Below are 18,291 nucleotides of genomic sequence, written 5' to 3' on the forward strand. Positions count from 1 at the left end.
GAGGGACAAAAATAGTACGAGTACTCCATAACAGAGACAAAAATAGTACTCAAAGAGAAACTTGAATTTTCGCTAAATAAAAATTTGTTTATTAAGCGGTAAAAATGTAAATAATTCAACAATTTTTTGTTAACAATGGGCCAATAGTTGTTATTTTATTTACAAAAATAACATGCTAATTAGATAAAATTGTTGATTTATTTACGATTTTATTACTTGATAAACCAATTTTGTTTATTAAGCTGACAAAATAAGACTTACTCCCTCCGTCCCTATATTGTACTTATTAATTTTATTTTATTTTTAGAAAATGGATTTTTGATCTTACAAGGTTATAATAGTCATCTTAATACATACTTGTGTCAATTACCATAATGTCCTCAATGAAAAGAGATAGATAAGATTATGCCCCAATTTCTGAATGTCTATAGAGGACTGAGAGTAGGAGAGAGACTATAGAGGTGAAGTTTGAAGCAGAGTCCTCTGTTTTTCACTCTTTTCTGCCATGCTTGCTTCTTCATAATCGAGGAACCCCTCTTCAAAACATTTAGGTAATTACCCTTTTCAATTTTCAAAGCTTAAGAATTTAATATTGTGCTCTTTTTTCTGTAAAATGAGGTCTATAATTGCAAAAAATGTTAATTTGTTCTCAATTGTTAGCTTTTGTTTAATGTAGTTTCAGCATTACGAAGAATTTCCCAATTTTAGTATAATGATGAAATTGGGTAATAGGAAATGTAAATTTGTTTGATTGCACTTATAATTTATTAATTAGAAATTTCTTACTGGAGGTAGAGTGTAATTGATTTGCTGATTTTCTATAATTAAACTGCTAATTTTTCCGAATTCAGACGTTAAAATCGAATTCTGTTGTTTATGCAACTTAGCGAGTTCTTTTTTTTTTTTTTTTTTTTTTTTTTTAAATTGATACTTGTGACTTAAAGAGAATTAGGTCTATTGGTCAATTTGGAGATTAACTTGGTCTTACTGAGTTTGTAGAAGAATTTGTTTTGTTTTTGGTCAATTAGGAGAATTTGTAACTGTTGGGTCCTAAATAGCATTATAGCAAAGGCTTAGTCCCAAAAATGATTTGGGGTTGGTTAACATGAATCGTCGTAAGAACTCGTAGTTGTTGAGGGGTAGATAGCTGTTTCGTGTCCAGGTACGCGGCCTTGACATTGCTGTCATTGCACATTGGTAAATAAATAGCTCAATTTCTGATTTGTAGAAAATTATGGAGGTTAGTAGCAGCCAAAACAGCAGCAGTGGTGTATTGTGGTTCTTCAAGGATAAAGGATTTGATGACAAAAGCATTCAAGACATGTTCAAACGGTGCAAGCGGCTTGAAGGCTTGCAAAGGGAAAGAGCTTCCCAAAGTTGGGATTATTTGAGAAGCATTGGTATCCCAGATAGAAAACTACCATCAGTAGTTCTCAAATGCCCGAAAATCCTGTCATTCGGTGTGGATGAGACACTCGAGCCCATGGTTCAGTGCCTTAATACACTTGCTACAAAACCTGAAGAGGTTGTAACAGCTATTATCAAATTCCCCTATATTTTTTCTCACAGTGCAGAAGGAAAGCTGTGTCCTTTATTAGGTTTCTTTGAGGCCCTTGGGATTCCTGAAAAGCAACTTGGTAAAATGGTATTGGTCAATCCTAGAATCGTAAGCTACAGCATCGAGCCAAAGCTTACTCAGTTTGTGGATTTCCTTACCAAGCTCGGGCTTAATGAGGAAGGGATGATTGGTAAAATTTTGGTGAAGAACCCATATCTCATGGGTTACAATGTTCAGAAGAGGCTGCAGCCTACAGCAGAATTCCTAAAGAACGTTGGTCTGACAAAAACAGATCTTCAGAAAGTTGCTGTAAACTACCCTGAGGTTCTATGTCGAGATGTTGAGAAAGTTCTCAAGCCAAATTTCGATTACTTAAGGAGCTCTGGATTCGGTGACAATCAGATCGCAGCTTTGGTATCTGGTTACCCTCCTATACTGATCAAAAGCATCAAGAACTCCTTAGAGCCAAAACTTAAGTTTCTGGTGCAAGTGATGGGGAAAAGCCTTCAAGATGTTGTGGAGTATCCTGATTTCTTTCGACATGGTTTGAAGAAGAGCTTGGAGTTGAGGCAAAGGGTACTGTCTCAGAAGAACATAGATTGCAGCTTAAATGAGATGCTATACTACAATCGAAAGAAGTTCTGCTTGAAATATGGATCAACCTAGGAAATCCACAAGCGATGCAACCTTTTGTTTGCTTTTTCCAGTTCCTAATGGTATTTAATTTTTATCAGTTCATTTTAGTTGTAGACTACTTTCATATGATATAATATATTGCTTTGTATGATTCTGTTTCTTCAATCAAATTGTACTAACACATGAACAACCTCAATGGAGGAGGAAGACAAACCTTGCCCTTAAGGGTTAACCATGCCACATTTCTCCAAAATTTTTGGGGTTTTTCGTTTTAAAAGTAGAAAATTTTGGATAAAAAAAAATTACATTAACACTAAAAATATTTTGAAAATTTGGATTTTACCACCACTTAACGGTCTTCGTCTAAAAAATCCATTAAATGTGGTTCACAGTGGCACGTGTCACCATTTCATTGGTTCTAAAAAATAAAAAGAAAATTTAAAAACAAAAATTCCTAAAACTGCCTAGCCACCCCAACACCAACCCCCACAACTGCCACCTTCTTCTCCACCCTCACGTAACGTAGCTGTCGGCGCATCTCCTCCCCTTCCCTTTACCCGACCCACTTGAACCCTCCCCCTCCCTTTCCCCCAGCCCTAAACAGCCCCATCACCGCCAAACGCCGCCCTATAACACCGCAACCCTCCGTCCCCAAAAAAGGCTACATATTCAACCATTAATGACTTAAATCGGCCGGTTTTGGGGATAAGTGGCCTTAACTAACCGATTTCGACCATTAATGGCCGAATTCGTGGCCGTTTTTGGGGAAGGACAGCTATATATTGGTGGTTTTCAGGAGGTTTAGAACTACGAGAAAGGGAGGGGAGGGTTCAGGTGGGTCGGGTTTATGCCGGGGGAGTAGATGTGCGGTCGGTGGCTCGGTTGGTGGCGGCTACACATGGCAAAGGCGGAGAAGACAGTGGTGGCTCTGGGGTTGCTGATAGGGTTATACACAGTTTGGTCTAAACCGTAATCAAACCAGACCAAACTGTATTTTTGGTGTTAATATAATTTTTTTTTTTTTTTTTTTTTTTGGTGTTAAAAACCGTTTTCTGTTTTTTTTTTTTTTTTTTTTTTTTTTTTTTTTTTTTTTTTTTTTTTTTTTTTTTTTTCTGGAGTTTAAATCCAAAATATCCATTAATGTATTGAATATTAATTTCCATCCTATCTAATTCCTTGTATATGCTCAAAATAGTTTTAATATTATCAACAATAAACAAACAAAAAAAACCGTTTACACAATTGACAAGATAAATCTATCATTATTATTAGAAGAAAAAAAAAAAAAAAAAAAAAGCATCAATAAATATAGTACTATAGATTACTGTTTCCAAGGAAAGCAAACATTTTCACCAGGAACCCTGCAAGGCCCACTATCTTGGATTTTCCAATTACAATATATTTGACAAGGCTTCATCGGACCCATACTATCCCTTTCAAATTCATAAATATCAAACTTATGAAAAGTATTTCCCCATTTAAATCCACAGAAAAATAATGTTGTACCTACAAGATTTACTTTGAAACTGAATTCATATTTCTCAAGGTACGCTATATCATGTACCCCTAAATCAACCTCCTTTGATTTGCAATGAACTTGGAAATTCATATTTCCATCTAACTCATTAATGATTCCTACATGCATAGATGAGTTCCACATCTTGAGTGCCTCGCACCTACATATTACATGTGTTGATACAAATAGGAGGAGAATTATAACATGTTTATACACAATTTGATCCATTTTGGACTTCTAGAGTAAAAAAAAAAAAAAAAAAAAAACTATATTAGTAATTACCTTATTTTTATATAAATTCTTATGAATTTTAAGGTCTAACTATTGAGCCTTTTATTGGGGTGGTTGAGGAAGGGATGGAGGATGAATTTCATGAATCACTTATTAAGGAAACTAATCCTTTTAAGTTGTTTTTTTTCCTGAAAAAAATTATATTTGAGATATCACATGTCTCTTGCAATCTTGGTTATTATCTTTGTGACTTTAATGTACATCTTAGTTATTCTATTAGCCTTAAATTCTCAAGGTAATTGTAACACCCTAAGGGTGTTTTTACATGAGTTTCTCTATTATTATTATTTTATTTTTTTTTTGACGGAAGAGTTTCTCTAATTTGAAATTATTACTTCTTATCAAAATTAATTGTACTTGTAATTTGAACTTAGGTAACCTTTATCAACCCTTATTATAAATTATTTTTCTACTCACTTATTTTTTTTCCCCTCACTAGATAACACATGCATTGTAATTTTGTAATGTAAAATAAAACATCACAAATAAGATCTGTCTTGAAATTGGAGCAATTTTTTTTTCCAAAAAGGTTTTATAACAAATTTACTGTAAATATCATATATGTGCAAACTATTCAACTTTTTGAAAAACAAGGCTAATTAGAATTGAAGCTGCTTTTTATATATACTTTATACAAAAAGAATTGAAGCTGCTTCAATAAGTTTGATATAAAATAAAACCATTACACAATTACAGTTATAATTGTAGGATTATTATTACACACTATAATTAATATAAAATTATAATCAAAATTTCAATGTTAAAACATAACCCGCCGTCTTAATGTGAATATAACATAATCATCTATTTTTTCCAATCAAAACATCCACCTCCCTTACCCCTACAAGGCCCTGTCTCATAAATATTCCACGAACAAATACTTCCACAACTATCAACATTATCAACATCTCTTGAGTATTTATAAACATCAAATCTCTTAAACGATTTTCCCCATCTAAAGCTACAAAAGTATAAAGTTGAACCAAGTAAGTTTGGTTTGAAGCTAAAATCATATACCCCTTTATATGGGATGTTATGTGTCCCTAGATCATCGTCCCCCGATTTGCAATGAACTTGAAGATTCGACTTCCCCTTCAACTGATTATAAATATTAACCGTTGTTTTTGCCTCGCATGTACCAATTACATGGAGAGATACAACTAGGAGGAGGAAGAAAATAGCATGTTTATGCATAATTTGATACATTTTGGTGTAGGAAATTATATTATGCCGAGTTTAAAGACTTTTTTTTTATGGGATTTAAACCTAAACTTTTATTTGGCTTTTATAGGGCCATAATAATTATGAAGAGAGATTGAGAAATGGAAGATTGTTGGACTAGGAAACTCTTTGAATATAGGCTTCTATTTGTTTGGAAAATCTCCAAGCTTTTCGCGGTAGTTAAGGCAAGCAATTCATAATCAGGAGATTAATGGGGAGCATACATACGCCTAGAGTTAAAAACGAGTAACAAATTATATGTGTTTAGAAATCATATATAAGTTCCTTTAAAAAACTTTTTTAAAAATCGAGATGAGCTTACTTAATTAATTATAGCCCGTCTGAAAATCATATACAGTATATCAAATTATCGGACATGCAAATTATTAATCGTTAAAAAGTTTTTATCATTTGATGAAAATTTATAGCCATATAAATAATGGAAATAAATTTAATTTGAGGATGAGAATACTTCATGCATGCATCAGAATTACAATAATAATTCCATGTCAATCAATCTTTCTGAAATTTACTTATTTTATTAAGTTTGAGTAATTAATTAAATTGTTGCTCTTGAACATTTGATAATTAATCATATTTTTAGGTCTTGATTAAAAATCCATTGTTGGTTAGTTCATTGGTTTACTTTGTTTGATCAATTATATTTTATTACTCCCTCCACCCCTTATGAAAAACCAGTTCATTGCATTTTATCAATCATTCGATCCTCTATCAAATATAATGTATAGGGAAGGTGTAGGTCTTTACTTGCCAGGTTATTGTCCTTATTGATTGATAGGTCGAGCTAGTTTACTCTGCTTTACTTTTGAATTAAGGTAGTCTGACTTAAACTCGAAACCAAATATAAATCACAATCCTCCGAAAACTATAACTGTATAAAAATCCAATAATTTAAGGTACACGGTATGTCTAGGATCGGAGCATATAAAAATCCAATAATGCGAGCTTTGGATGGAAGAATGGATGAGCTTGAGAGAAGAGAGGAGTTGTATTGGAGACAACGGAGCAGACAAGACTGGCTTAAAAATGGTGACAAAAATACGGCATTTTTTCACACAAAAGCAAGTCAAAGGAAATCAAGGAACCATATTCGTAAAATAAATGATGTGGCTGGAAACCCTTTTAGTGAGGAAGAGCAAATTTCAGAAGTCTTGGTTCGACATTTTGATGATCTTTTTACGTCGGATGGCCAATGTGATTCGGATGTCGTGACAGATAAGGTGGATTCGGCAATCTCAACTTCCCAATTTGCAGATTTAAATGCCCTTTCGTTGGTGAAGAAGTTCGGGAAGCTCTGTTCCAAATGCACCCTACAAAGGCCCCGGGACCAGATGGTATGTCTGCTATTTTTTTCCAAAAATACTGGAATGTTGTTGGTAATGATGTGATTGCAAACTCGTTGAGCATATTGAATAATGGTAGTGATTTAGGTGCTATTAATCAGACACATATTGTTTTAATCCCAAAAAAGAAAGAATGTGTGTCTCCTGTTGATTATAGGCCTATTAGTTTGTGTAATGTACTTTATAAAATTGTGTCAAAGGTGCTTGCAAACAGACTAAAAAAAGTCCTACCTTCTATTATTAGTGAGTCTCAGAGTGGTTTTGTTCCGAGAAGATTAATCACTGACAACATTTTAGTGGCGTATGAATGTTTTCACTACTTGCGGAAAAAAAAAGAAGGGTAAGAAAGGTTTCCTCGGGTTGAAGCTGGATGTGAGCAAGGCGTATGACAAATTTGAGTGGGGTTTCTTGGAAAAAATGATGCTGAAATTTGGTTTTCCTGTGCCTTTTGCAATGAACATTATGAAGTGTCTGTCATCGGCCTCTTTTGATGTATTAGTGAATGGCCAACCTTCTCGAAAGTTTAAGCCGAGTAGGGGGCTTCGTCAAGGGGACCCTCTATCTCCCTTTTTGTTCATTATGTGTGCTGAGGGGTTATCTGCCCTTCTTCGGGAAGCCGAAAGGAATAAACTCATCCATGGAGTTAAAATTGGTAGACATGTGGAACCCATATCACATCTCATTTTTTGCAGATGATAGCCTGTTGTTTGTAAGGGCCAATGAGGATGAAACTGAGAAAGTTCTTGATATTCTCTCTACTTATGAGGCGGCGTCAGGCCAGAAACTGAATATGGAAAAATCGGAGGTGTCTTTTAGCCGAAACATTGATCGCGAAAAGAAAAATATGCTTCAGATGAAGTTATCTTTTAAGGTTGTTGATGGAAACTATAAATATTTAGGCCTTCCGACTTACATTAGAAGTTCTAAAAAACAAATTTTTCAGAGTATTCAGGATCGGGTTTGGAAGAAGCTAAATGGGTGGAAAGAAAATTATTTATCTCAAGCGGGGAGGGAGATTCTCATCAAATCTGTGGCGCAAGCGATCCCAACATATGCAATGCAATGCTTTTCTATTCCCACTAGCATTCTTAACGTGGTGGAAAAAATGTGTAGGAGTTTCTTTTGGGGTCAGAAGGGGGAGGAGAGGAAGATGAGTTGGGTTGCGTGGGATAAATTGTATAGAGCAAAATCTCAGGGAGGGTTGGGATTTCGAAATATGAAGGCTTTCAACAAGGCGATGCTAGCTAAACAAGCGTGGCGAATTGTGACTAACAAAGACTCACTCATGGCTCGTGTGCTAAAAGGGAAATATTTCCCAAATTCTGATTTTTTTTGTGCTAAAATTGGTCCGAATATAAGCTTTACCTGGAGATCAATTTTGAGCGCGAGAGAGGTGATTGAAAAAGGTGCTCTTAAGATTGTTGGTAAAGGGAGTAGTATCCGCATCTGGGAGGACCCATAGATCCCTAATCTCCCAAACTTTAGAGTTATATCAACTAGAGGGGAGGATGACAGTGTTCCGAGAATGGTGAATGAATTATGGGAAAATAGGAGATGGAAGTTGGAGACTCTTTCGGGTTTGTTCACTCAAAGGGAAATCGATGAGATAAGTAGCATTCCCATTCCGATGTTTGACGACGAAGATGGTTGGTCTTGGCACCAGTCTAAAGATGGCTCTTATACGGTTAGGAGCGCTTACCATCTGCTGGTGGAAGAGGAGGAGAGGGGAAAAGCTTCTTCGTCTGCTACTTTGGCTCCTTTCAACTGGAAGAAGGTTTGGCAGGCTAAATTCCACCGAAAGTTAAACTTTTTGCGTGGAGATGCGTATGGGAGGGTTTGCCTGTGATGAGCCGTTTATCATCTAGGGGTATGCAAGTTGATCCTCGATGTCCTATGTGCGGGGAAGGGGAAGAAACTACTGCACACATGGTTCTCTTATGCCCATCCATATGCTCCTTATGGAGACATTCTGCTTTCCGAATTGACACAAGTGTTCTAGAAGTTGATAACTTTCGTGGCTGGTGTGTATTGATGCAAGAGAAAATCACAGATAGCAAATGCTGGGATGTTTTTTGGAGTCTTGCGTGGGGTATATGGCTTAGGCGCAATATGTGGATTTTTGAAAAAAAAAAGAGAGGAGGGAATCTGATATTTTAGACAAGGCAATGAGTTTGATTGGGGAGTATGAGGTGGCTAATTATAGGGAGAAGGTTGTTAGAGATGGTCTGCTGTCATCAGAGAAATGGCAAGCCCCTGCTGCAGGGTTCTATAAGCTAAATTCAGACGCTGCCTTTCGTGATCATCTGCTTGGTATGGGTGGTGTGTTAAGAGATGAGATGGGGGACGCTGTTGTGACATATTGCTCGACAGAAGCAGGCAAGATGGATGTTGATATTGGTGAGGCAATGGCAATGAGAGCAAGCTTAAGGATTGCCATGGAAGCGGGGTTTGATAAGCTCATCCTTGAGACGGATAATCTAAAGCTTTTTCACCATATGAAGAAAGGAATCACATTGCCATGTGCGTTTGGGAAGGAGGTGAAGGACATTTTGTTGCTAGCCCGTGGTTGTCGCTCTGTTTCTTTTTCTTATGTTAGAAGATTGGGTAATGAAGTTGCCCATAAATTAGCTAAGTTAAGTTTTAATTTTAGTAGTTTTCATGCGTGGCTGGAAGAATCCTCTGCTGAAATACAGGGTGCTCTTTGTAATGATGTTAATCTTTTGTTGACTTAATTAAATGGGCTATGCTGCAGTTTCTGTAAAAAAAAAAAAAGTTGTTTTTTTTTTCCTGAAAAAATTATATTTAAGATATCACATGTCTCTTGCAATATTGGTTATTATCTTTGTGACTTTAATGTACATCTTAGTTATTCTGTTAGCCTTAAATTCTCAAGGTAATTTTGTAACACCCTAAGGGTGTTTTTACATGAGTTTCTTTATTATTATTATTATTATTATTATTATTATTATTATTATTATTTTGACAGAAGAGTTTCTCTAATTTGAAATTATTACTTCTTATCAAAATTAATTGTACTTGTAATTTGAACTTAGGTAACCTTTATCAACCCTTATTATAAATTATTTTTCTACTCACTTATTTTTTTTCCCCTCACTAGATAACACATGCATTGTAATTTTGTAATGTAAAATAAAACATCACAAATAAGATCTGTCTTGAAATTGGAGCAATTTTTTTTTCCAAAAAGGTTTTATAACAAATTTACTGTAAATATCATATATGTGCAAACTATTCAACTTTTTGAAAAACAAGGCTAATTAGAATTGAAGCTGCTTTTTATATATACTTTATACAAAAAGAATTGAAGCTGCTTCAATAAGTTTGATATAAAATAAAACCATTACACAATTACAGTTATAATTGTAGGATTATTATTACACACTATAATTAATATAAAATTATAATCAAAATTTCAATGTTAAAACATAACCCGCCGTCTTAATGTGAATATAACATAATCATCTATTTTTTCCAATCAAAACATCCACCTCCCTTACCCCTACAAGGCCCTGTCTCATAAATATTCCACGAACAAATACTTCCACAACTATCAACATTATCAACATCTCTTGAGTATTTATAAACATCAAATCTCTTAAACGATTTTCCCCATCTAAAGCTACAAAAGTATAAAGTTGAACCAAGTAAGTTTGGTTTGAAGCTAAAATCATATACCCCTTTATATGGGATGTTATGTGTCCCTAGATCATCGTCCCCCGATTTGCAATGAACTTGAAGATTCGACTTCCCCTTCAACTGATTATAAATATTAACCGTTGTTTTTGCCTCGCATGTACCAATTACATGGAGAGATACAACTAGGAGGAGGAAGAAAATAGCATGTTTATGCATAATTTGATACATTTTGGTGTAGGAAATTATATTATGCCGAGTTTAAAGACTTTTTTTTTATGGGATTTAAACCTAAACTTTTATTTGGCTTTTATAGGGCCATAATAATTATGAAGAGAGATTGAGAAATGGAAGATTGTTGGACTAGGAAACTCTTTGAATATAGGCTTCTATTTGTTTGGAAAATCTCCAAGCTTTTCGCGGTAGTTAAGGCAAGCAATTCATAATCAGGAGATTAATGGGGAGCATACATACGCCTAGAGTTAAAAACGAGTAACAAATTATATGTGTTTAGAAATCATATATAAGTTCCTTTAAAAAACTTTTTTAAAAATCGAGATGAGCTTACTTAATTAATTATAGCCCGTCTGAAAATCATATACAGTATATCAAATTATCGGACATGCAAATTATTAATCGTTAAAAAGTTTTTATCATTTGATGAAAATTTATAGCCATATAAATAATGGAAATAAATTTAATTTGAGGATGAGAATACTTCATGCATGCATCAGAATTACAATAATAATTCCATGTCAATCAATCTTTCTGAAATTTACTTATTTTATTAAGTTTGAGTAATTAATTAAATTGTTGCTCTTGAACATTTGATAATTAATCATATTTTTAGGTCTTGATTAAAAATCCATTGTTGGTTAGTTCATTGGTTTACTTTGTTTGATCAATTATATTTTATTACTCCCTCCACCCCTTATGAAAAACCAGTTCATTGCATTTTATCAATCATTCGATCCTCTATCAAATATAATGTATAGGGAAGGTGTAGGTCTTTACTTGCCAGGTTATTGTCCTTATTGATTGATAGGTCGAGCTAGTTTACTCTGCTTTACTTTTGAATTAAGGTAGTCTGACTTAAACTCGAAACCAAATATAAATCACAATCCTCCGAAAACTATAACTGTATAAAAATCCAATAATTTAAGGTACACGGTATGTCTAGGATCGGAGCATATAAAAATCCAATAATGCGAGCTTTGGATGGAAGAATGGATGAGCTTGAGAGAAGAGAGGAGTTGTATTGGAGACAACGGAGCAGACAAGACTGGCTTAAAAATGGTGACAAAAATACGGCATTTTTTCACACAAAAGCAAGTCAAAGGAAATCAAGGAACCATATTCGTAAAATAAATGATGTGGCTGGAAACCCTTTTAGTGAGGAAGAGCAAATTTCAGAAGTCTTGGTTCGACATTTTGATGATCTTTTTACGTCGGATGGCCAATGTGATTCGGATGTCGTGACAGATAAGGTGGATTCGGCAATCTCAACTTCCCAATTTGCAGATTTAAATGCCCTTTCGTTGGTGAAGAAGTTCGGGAAGCTCTGTTCCAAATGCACCCTACAAAGGCCCCGGGACCAGATGGTATGTCTGCTATTTTTTTCCAAAAATACTGGAATGTTGTTGGTAATGATGTGATTGCAAACTCGTTGAGCATATTGAATAATGGTAGTGATTTAGGTGCTATTAATCAGACACATATTGTTTTAATCCCAAAAAAGAAAGAATGTGTGTCTCCTGTTGATTATAGGCCTATTAGTTTGTGTAATGTACTTTATAAAATTGTGTCAAAGGTGCTTGCAAACAGACTAAAAAAAGTCCTACCTTCTATTATTAGTGAGTCTCAGAGTGGTTTTGTTCCGAGAAGATTAATCACTGACAACATTTTAGTGGCGTATGAATGTTTTCACTACTTGCGGAAAAAAAAAGAAGGGTAAGAAAGGTTTCCTCGGGTTGAAGCTGGATGTGAGCAAGGCGTATGACAAATTTGAGTGGGGTTTCTTGGAAAAAATGATGCTGAAATTTGGTTTTCCTGTGCCTTTTGCAATGAACATTATGAAGTGTCTGTCATCGGCCTCTTTTGATGTATTAGTGAATGGCCAACCTTCTCGAAAGTTTAAGCCGAGTAGGGGGCTTCGTCAAGGGGACCCTCTATCTCCCTTTTTGTTCATTATGTGTGCTGAGGGGTTATCTGCCCTTCTTCGGGAAGCCGAAAGGAATAAACTCATCCATGGAGTTAAAATTGGTAGACATGTGGAACCCATATCACATCTCATTTTTTGCAGATGATAGCCTGTTGTTTGTAAGGGCCAATGAGGATGAAACTGAGAAAGTTCTTGATATTCTCTCTACTTATGAGGCGGCGTCAGGCCAGAAACTGAATATGGAAAAATCGGAGGTGTCTTTTAGCCGAAACATTGATCGCGAAAAGAAAAATATGCTTCAGATGAAGTTATCTTTTAAGGTTGTTGATGGAAACTATAAATATTTAGGCCTTCCGACTTACATTAGAAGTTCTAAAAAACAAATTTTTCAGAGTATTCAGGATCGGGTTTGGAAGAAGCTAAATGGGTGGAAAGAAAATTATTTATCTCAAGCGGGGAGGGAGATTCTCATCAAATCTGTGGCGCAAGCGATCCCAACATATGCAATGCAATGCTTTTCTATTCCCACTAGCATTCTTAACGTGGTGGAAAAAATGTGTAGGAGTTTCTTTTGGGGTCAGAAGGGGGAGGAGAGGAAGATGAGTTGGGTTGCGTGGGATAAATTGTATAGAGCAAAATCTCAGGGAGGGTTGGGATTTCGAAATATGAAGGCTTTCAACAAGGCGATGCTAGCTAAACAAGCGTGGCGAATTGTGACTAACAAAGACTCACTCATGGCTCGTGTGCTAAAAGGGAAATATTTCCCAAATTCTGATTTTTTTTGTGCTAAAATTGGTCCGAATATAAGCTTTACCTGGAGATCAATTTTGAGCGCGAGAGAGGTGATTGAAAAAGGTGCTCTTAAGATTGTTGGTAAAGGGAGTAGTATCCGCATCTGGGAGGACCCATAGATCCCTAATCTCCCAAACTTTAGAGTTATATCAACTAGAGGGGAGGATGACAGTGTTCCGAGAATGGTGAATGAATTATGGGAAAATAGGAGATGGAAGTTGGAGACTCTTTCGGGTTTGTTCACTCAAAGGGAAATCGATGAGATAAGTAGCATTCCCATTCCGATGTTTGACGACGAAGATGGTTGGTCTTGGCACCAGTCTAAAGATGGCTCTTATACGGTTAGGAGCGCTTACCATCTGCTGGTGGAAGAGGAGGAGAGGGGAAAAGCTTCTTCGTCTGCTACTTTGGCTCCTTTCAACTGGAAGAAGGTTTGGCAGGCTAAATTCCACCGAAAGTTAAACTTTTTGCGTGGAGATGCGTATGGGAGGGTTTGCCTGTGATGAGCCGTTTATCATCTAGGGGTATGCAAGTTGATCCTCGATGTCCTATGTGCGGGGAAGGGGAAGAAACTACTGCACACATGGTTCTCTTATGCCCATCCATATGCTCCTTATGGAGACATTCTGCTTTCCGAATTGACACAAGTGTTCTAGAAGTTGATAACTTTCGTGGCTGGTGTGTATTGATGCAAGAGAAAATCACAGATAGCAAATGCTGGGATGTTTTTTGGAGTCTTGCGTGGGGTATATGGCTTAGGCGCAATATGTGGATTTTTGAAAAAAAAAAGAGAGGAGGGAATCTGATATTTTAGACAAGGCAATGAGTTTGATTGGGGAGTATGAGGTGGCTAATTATAGGGAGAAGGTTGTTAGAGATGGTCTGCTGTCATCAGAGAAATGGCAAGCCCCTGCTGCAGGGTTCTATAAGCTAAATTCAGACGCTGCCTTTCGTGATCATCTGCTTGGTATGGGTGGTGTGTTAAGAGATGAGATGGGGGACGCTGTTGTGACATATTGCTCGACAGAAGCAGGCAAGATGGATGTTGATATTGGTGAGGCAATGGCAATGAGAGCAAGCTTAAGGATTGCCATGGAAGCGGGGTTTGATAAGCTCATCCTTGAGACGGATAATCTAAAGCTTTTTCACCATATGAAGAAAGGAATCACATTGCCATGTGCGTTTGGGAAGGAGGTGAAGGACATTTTGTTGCTAGCCCGTGGTTGTCGCTCTGTTTCTTTTTCTTATGTTAGAAGATTGGGTAATGAAGTTGCCCATAAATTAGCTAAGTTAAGTTTTAATTTTAGTAGTTTTCATGCGTGGCTGGAAGAATCCTCTGCTGAAATACAGGGTGCTCTTTGTAATGATGTTAATCTTTTGTTGACTTAATTAAATGGGCTATGCTGCAGTTTCTGTAAAAAAAAAAAAAGTTGTTTTTTTTTTCCTGAAAAAATTATATTTAAGATATCACATGTCTCTTGCAATATTGGTTATTATCTTTGTGACTTTAATGTACATCTTAGTTATTCTGTTAGCCTTAAATTCTCAAGGTAATTTTGTAACACCCTAAGGGTGTTTTTACATGAGTTTCTTTATTATTATTATTATTATTATTATTATTATTATTATTATTATTTTGACAGAAGAGTTTCTCTAATTTGAAATTATTACTTCTTATCAAAATTAATTGTACTTGTAATTTGAACTTAGGTAACCTTTATCAACCCTTATTATAAATTATTTTTCTACTCACTTATTTTTTTTCCCCTCACTAGATAACACATGCATTGTAATTTTGTAATGTAAAATAAAACATCACAAATAAGATCTGTCTTGAAATTGGAGCAATTTTTTTTTCCAAAAAGGTTTTATAACAAATTTACTGTAAATATCATATATGTGCAAACTATTCAACTTTTTGAAAAACAAGGCTAATTAGAATTGAAGCTGCTTTTTATATATACTTTATACAAAAAGAATTGAAGCTGCTTCAATAAGTTTGATATAAAATAAAACCATTACACAATTACAGTTATAATTGTAGGATTATTATTACACACTATAATTAATATAAAATTATAATCAAAATTTCAATGTTAAAACATAACCCGCCGTCTTAATGTGAATATAACATAATCATCTATTTTTTCCAATCAAAACATCCACCTCCCTTACCCCTACAAGGCCCTGTCTCATAAATATTCCACGAACAAATACTTCCACAACTATCAACATTATCAACATCTCTTGAGTATTTATAAACATCAAATCTCTTAAACGATTTTCCCCATCTAAAGCTACAAAAGTATAAAGTTGAACCAAGTAAGTTTGGTTTGAAGCTAAAATCATATACCCCTTTATATGGGATGTTATGTGTCCCTAGATCATCGTCCCCCGATTTGCAATGAACTTGAAGATTCGACTTCCCCTTCAACTGATTATAAATATTAACCGTTGTTTTTGCCTCGCATGTACCAATTACATGGAGAGATACAACTAGGAGGAGGAAGAAAATAGCATGTTTATGCATAATTTGATACATTTTGGTGTAGGAAATTATATTATGCCGAGTTTAAAGACTTTTTTTTTATGGGATTTAAACCTAAACTTTTATTTGGCTTTTATAGGGCCATAATAATTATGAAGAGAGATTGAGAAATGGAAGATTGTTGGACTAGGAAACTCTTTGAATATAGGCTTCTATTTGTTTGGAAAATCTCCAAGCTTTTCGCGGTAGTTAAGGCAAGCAATTCATAATCAGGAGATTAATGGGGAGCATACATACGCCTAGAGTTAAAAACGAGTAACAAATTATATGTGTTTAGAAATCATATATAAGTTCCTTTAAAAAACTTTTTTAAAAATCGAGATGAGCTTACTTAATTAATTATAGCCCGTCTGAAAATCATATACAGTATATCAAATTATCGGACATGCAAATTATTAATCGTTAAAAAGTTTTTATCATTTGATGAAAATTTATAGCCATATAAATAATGGAAATAAATTTAATTTGAGGATGAGAATACTTCATGCATGCATCAGAATTACAATAATAATTCCATGTCAATCAATCTTTCTGAAATTTACTTATTTTATTAAGTTTGAGTAATTAATTAAATTGTTGCTCTTGAACATTTGATAATTAATCATATTTTTAGGTCTTGATTAAAAATCCATTGTTGGTTAGTTCATTGGTTTACTTTGTTTGATCAATTATATTTTATTACTCCCTCCACCCCTTATGAAAAACCAGTTCATTGCATTTTATCAATCATTCGATCCTCTATCAAATATAATGTATAGGGAAGGTGTAGGTCTTTACTTGCCAGGTTATTGTCCTTATTGATTGATAGGTCGAGCTAGTTTACTCTGCTTTACTTTTGAATTAAGGTAGTCTGACTTAAACTCGAAACCAAATATAAATCACAATCCTCCGAAAACTATAACTGTATAAAAATCCAATAATTTAAGGTACACGGTATGTCTAGGATCGGAGCATATAAAAATCCAATAATGCGAGCTTTGGATGGAAGAATGGATGAGCTTGAGAGAAGAGAGGAGTTGTATTGGAGACAACGGAGCAGACAAGACTGGCTTAAAAATGGTGACAAAAATACGGCATTTTTTCACACAAAAGCAAGTCAAAGGAAATCAAGGAACCATATTCGTAAAATAAATGATGTGGCTGGAAACCCTTTTAGTGAGGAAGAGCAAATTTCAGAAGTCTTGGTTCGACATTTTGATGATCTTTTTACGTCGGATGGCCAATGTGATTCGGATGTCGTGACAGATAAGGTGGATTCGGCAATCTCAACTTCCCAATTTGCAGATTTAAATGCCCTTTCGTTGGTGAAGAAGTTCGGGAAGCTCTGTTCCAAATGCACCCTACAAAGGCCCCGGGACCAGATGGTATGTCTGCTATTTTTTTCCAAAAATACTGGAATGTTGTTGGTAATGATGTGATTGCAAACTCGTTGAGCATATTGAATAATGGTAGTGATTTAGGTGCTATTAATCAGACACATATTGTTTTAATCCCAAAAAAGAAAGAATGTGTGTCTCCTGTTGATTATAGGCCTATTAGTTTGTGTAATGTACTTTATAAAATTGTGTCAAAGGTGCTTGCAAACAGACTAAAAAAAGTCCTACCTTCTATTATTAGTGAGTCTCAGAGTGGTTTTGTTCCGAGAAGATTAATCACTGACAACATTTTAGTGGCGTATGAATGTTTTCACTACTTGCGGAAAAAAAAAGAAGGGTAAGAAAGGTTTCCTCGGGTTGAAGCTGGATGTGAGCAAGGCGTATGACAAATTTGAGTGGGGTTTCTTGGAAAAAATGATGCTGAAATTTGGTTTTCCTGTGCCTTTTGCAATGAACATTATGAAGTGTCTGTCATCGGCCTCTTTTGATGTATTAGTGAATGGCCAACCTTCTCGAAAGTTTAAGCCGAGTAGGGGGCTTCGTCAAGGGGACCCTCTATCTCCCTTTTTGTTCATTATGTGTGCTGAGGGGTTATCTGCCCTTCTTCGGGAAGCCGAAAGGAATAAACTCATCCATGGAGTTAAAATTGGTAGACATGTGGAACCCATATCACATCTCATTTTTTGCAGATGATAGCCTGTTGTTTGTAAGGGCCAATGAGGATGAAACTGAGAAAGTTCTTGATATTCTCTCTACTTATGAGGCGGCGTCAGGCCAGAAACTGAATATGGAAAAATCGGAGGTGTCTTTTAGCCGAAACATTGATCGCGAAAAGAAAAATATGCTTCAGATGAAGTTATCTTTTAAGGTTGTTGATGGAAACTATAAATATTTAGGCCTTCCGACTTACATTAGAAGTTCTAAAAAACAAATTTTTCAGAGTATTCAGGATCGGGTTTGGAAGAAGCTAAATGGGTGGAAAGAAAATTATTTATCTCAAGCGGGGAGGGAGATTCTCATCAAATCTGTGGCGCAAGCGATCCCAACATATGCAATGCAATGCTTTTCTATTCCCACTAGCATTCTTAACGTGGTGGAAAAAATGTGTAGGAGTTTCTTTTGGGGTCAGAAGGGGGAGGAGAGGAAGATGAGTTGGGTTGCGTGGGATAAATTG

The 18,291-nt window shown here is 35.4% G+C and overlaps 2 protein-coding genes and 1 pseudogene across 3 annotated transcripts; all 3 read left to right on the forward strand.

The window, feature by feature from the left end:
- Positions 1-392: 392 nt before the first annotated feature.
- LOC145558981 (transcription termination factor MTERF6, chloroplastic/mitochondrial pseudogene) lies at positions 393-2,345 on the forward strand (annotated as a pseudogene). Its single transcript, XR_014092634.1, has 2 exons — positions 393-551; positions 1,229-2,345. The product of XR_014092634.1 is annotated as a transcription termination factor MTERF6, chloroplastic/mitochondrial pseudogene (transcript).
- Positions 2,346-8,751: 6,406 nt separating this feature from the next.
- LOC145558065 (uncharacterized) lies at positions 8,752-9,318 on the forward strand. The gene has a single exon (XM_081619214.1). It carries the CDS (start codon positions 8,752-8,754, stop codon positions 9,316-9,318), a length of 567 nt encoding a protein of 188 aa, XP_081475340.1.
- Positions 9,319-14,015: 4,697 nt separating this feature from the next.
- On the forward strand, positions 14,016-14,582 carry LOC145558066 (uncharacterized). Its single transcript, XM_081619215.1, has one exon. The coding sequence runs from the start codon at positions 14,016-14,018 to the stop codon at positions 14,580-14,582; it is 567 nt and encodes a 188-aa protein (XP_081475341.1).
- Positions 14,583-18,291: the final 3,709 nt, after the last annotated feature.

The sequence above is a fragment of the Chenopodium album genome, chromosome 9, assembly GCF_948465745.1.
Source record: "Chenopodium album chromosome 9, dcCheAlbu1.1, whole genome shotgun sequence".
Classification (NCBI taxonomy): domain Eukaryota; kingdom Viridiplantae; phylum Streptophyta; class Magnoliopsida; order Caryophyllales; family Amaranthaceae; genus Chenopodium; species Chenopodium album.